Genomic DNA, 2,088 nt, shown 5'->3' on the forward strand with positions numbered 1-2,088 from the left:
TGCAAACACAATAAGCTAAGCTATAAGCTAAAATAATTTGGTTGCTTTGAATGAGAGCATAAGTTTGTATTTGGGTATTTGTGTACGGTACCTATAGCTATAACTGCACCTGATGGGGCGTCTCTAAGAATGATGAGTAGTAAAATAGATCAAGATGGATATCTTGATCAAGTCGTTGCTCAATTGCTCCATTATTATACAATGTGAAGCGAGCCTAACAGCCATTTATTGGTTGTTTGCTAGCTGAATTAGAGTGTGCTTTCAAGAGCAGAGTTGCTGCCACAAGCTTTTGGTTTGTAAGTTTTTTTTAGACGACATTCCTCTTGAAAAGAATCACAAGCCTAAGAATATTGTTTTATCAAACTATTTACATATTTGCTGAGAACTGTAAATAGCAAAAAACCTAAAATCCTAGGAATAAACTAATCTTTGAAGTCTAGAGTTGAAGCGTAGTTCGATTATCTATCTTACATTATCCTAAGTTATTGTACAACTTTATCCTAGCGTTTCCAACTGTCCTGTTGAACAAGAAAATTGGTGAAAGATGGACTCAGATTATTGGTGGAGTATTGACAGCGGGTGGGATGGCATCAACGGCGTTCACAGTTGACGCTTGGCAAGGCCTTATCACCAACAGCATAATCACAGGTATGGTAAAAGGGCCAGCAGATTGTCGTCTATTCATGCTTGAGACCACATGATGCACGGCATAGGAGAGTAACAGTTAATCAGGCATGCACAGAAACATTTAGCTGACATTACCGAGCCTCTAGTTGAAAGCTATATACACACACCAGTAATGCTTGGAGTTGTGTATTACTCATTAGACAGCGGTGGCCGGTTCGTAAAACAACAAAAATGCAAATCTTTATACAAAATATTGAGATGGAAGTGCTGCCTCTGTGCTGCCTCTTAAACATTTAGTTGTTGCTGCATGCAAAACAACTGTAAAGTGCTTACTGCGGTTTTTTTGTCGCATGACAGCATCAAATGACTCACTCACAGACAAAGAAACTCTGCTGTCAGACCCATAATAGATATATGAAATATGCATAGTCATCATACATATATGATATGTATGACTGTACGGCTTTTACAGTCTAGTAATTTTTTAACTGGGATTTCTCATTTCCTAGTTTAGATTGTTTTAATCATCCATCTACAAAATGATTTGCAGATGAGGTCAGCCTTAGTCATTGAATTCTCACTATGGCTGACCTCATGGCTGACCTCATGAGCGAATCATGACTCGTGTCCCATGTAGCTACTTATACAGCTAATAAAAGTTACTTTTTATGTCAAAACAATAATTTACGGAACTTCTTCATACAACAAACAAATTTTAAATGCTGTTTAAAAATATGTTTGCATTGTTGCAGGGCTAGGAGCAGCATTTCTGGCAGCTGCGACATATTCAACATTATCACGATACTTTCCGGGCAACCAATTAGCTCCTTACGCCGCTATAACCGTCTGTCAGAATATAGGAGTCATGGCCACCCCTCAAGTGATTGCGATATGCATGGAACAGCTGAAGTTCCAATCGACTTTCCTCATCTGCTCATCGGTAATGACGATTAATATCCTGTGTGGTCTCACCTTCCTGCCTAAGGAGAATGTAACGGAGTTGGCTACACATAGAAAGAACTCAGTCAACTCGAGTACTATTTCTCTCAAATTTAATGGTAAGGCTACACTCAACATGGGTGGTAACGCTGCAATATCCTTGAGAGTATATGCCCGAGAGTAAGGCTGCCCTCAGCATGCGTGGTAATGCTGCAATGTCCTTGAGAGTATCATAAATCAGCAGAAATGCCCGGCGCTGTGGGCAAACCTAAAAACAAAGTTTAGTTGTAAAAAGTTTTGTTTGCTTAAATATAAATTTTCAATAATTTTAATATATTTATTAATTATAACCTGCCAGACTTTTCCCATCTTCTGTTTTTTAAATTTTAAGAGTATTTGTTGCTGACATCTATAAACTAGAAGTAATTGTATTCTTTGAGAAACACACTGCTTGAGGTGATCTTGCAGACTTTACATCTCATGCTTGCCTATAGTACCTATAGAGAGCCTACTTGAGCCTCT

At 38.4% G+C, this 2,088-nt stretch overlaps 1 protein-coding gene across 1 annotated transcript; it reads left to right on the forward strand.

The window, feature by feature from the left end:
- The first annotated feature begins 548 nt into the window (after positions 1-548).
- LOC137395115 (uncharacterized) lies at positions 549-1,791 on the forward strand. Its single transcript, XM_068081914.1, has 2 exons — positions 549-648; positions 1,380-1,791. Exons 1-2 carry the CDS (start codon positions 585-587, stop codon positions 1,748-1,750), a joined length of 435 nt encoding a protein of 144 aa, XP_067938015.1. The 5' UTR covers positions 549-584; the 3' UTR covers positions 1,751-1,791.
- Positions 1,792-2,088: the final 297 nt, after the last annotated feature.

This window comes from Watersipora subatra, chromosome 4, assembly GCF_963576615.1.
Source record: "Watersipora subatra chromosome 4, tzWatSuba1.1, whole genome shotgun sequence".
Lineage (NCBI taxonomy): Eukaryota > Metazoa > Bryozoa > Gymnolaemata > Cheilostomatida > Watersiporidae > Watersipora > Watersipora subatra.

Coding starts and splice junctions, on each gene's coding strand:
- LOC137395115 (XM_068081914.1), top strand. CDS start 585: ATGGCATCAACGGCGTTCACAGTTGACGCTTGGCAAGGCCTTATCACC. Junction 649..1,379: donor CACCAACAGCATAATCACAG/GTATGGTAAAAG, acceptor GCATTGTTGCAG/GGCTAGGAGCAGCATTTCTG.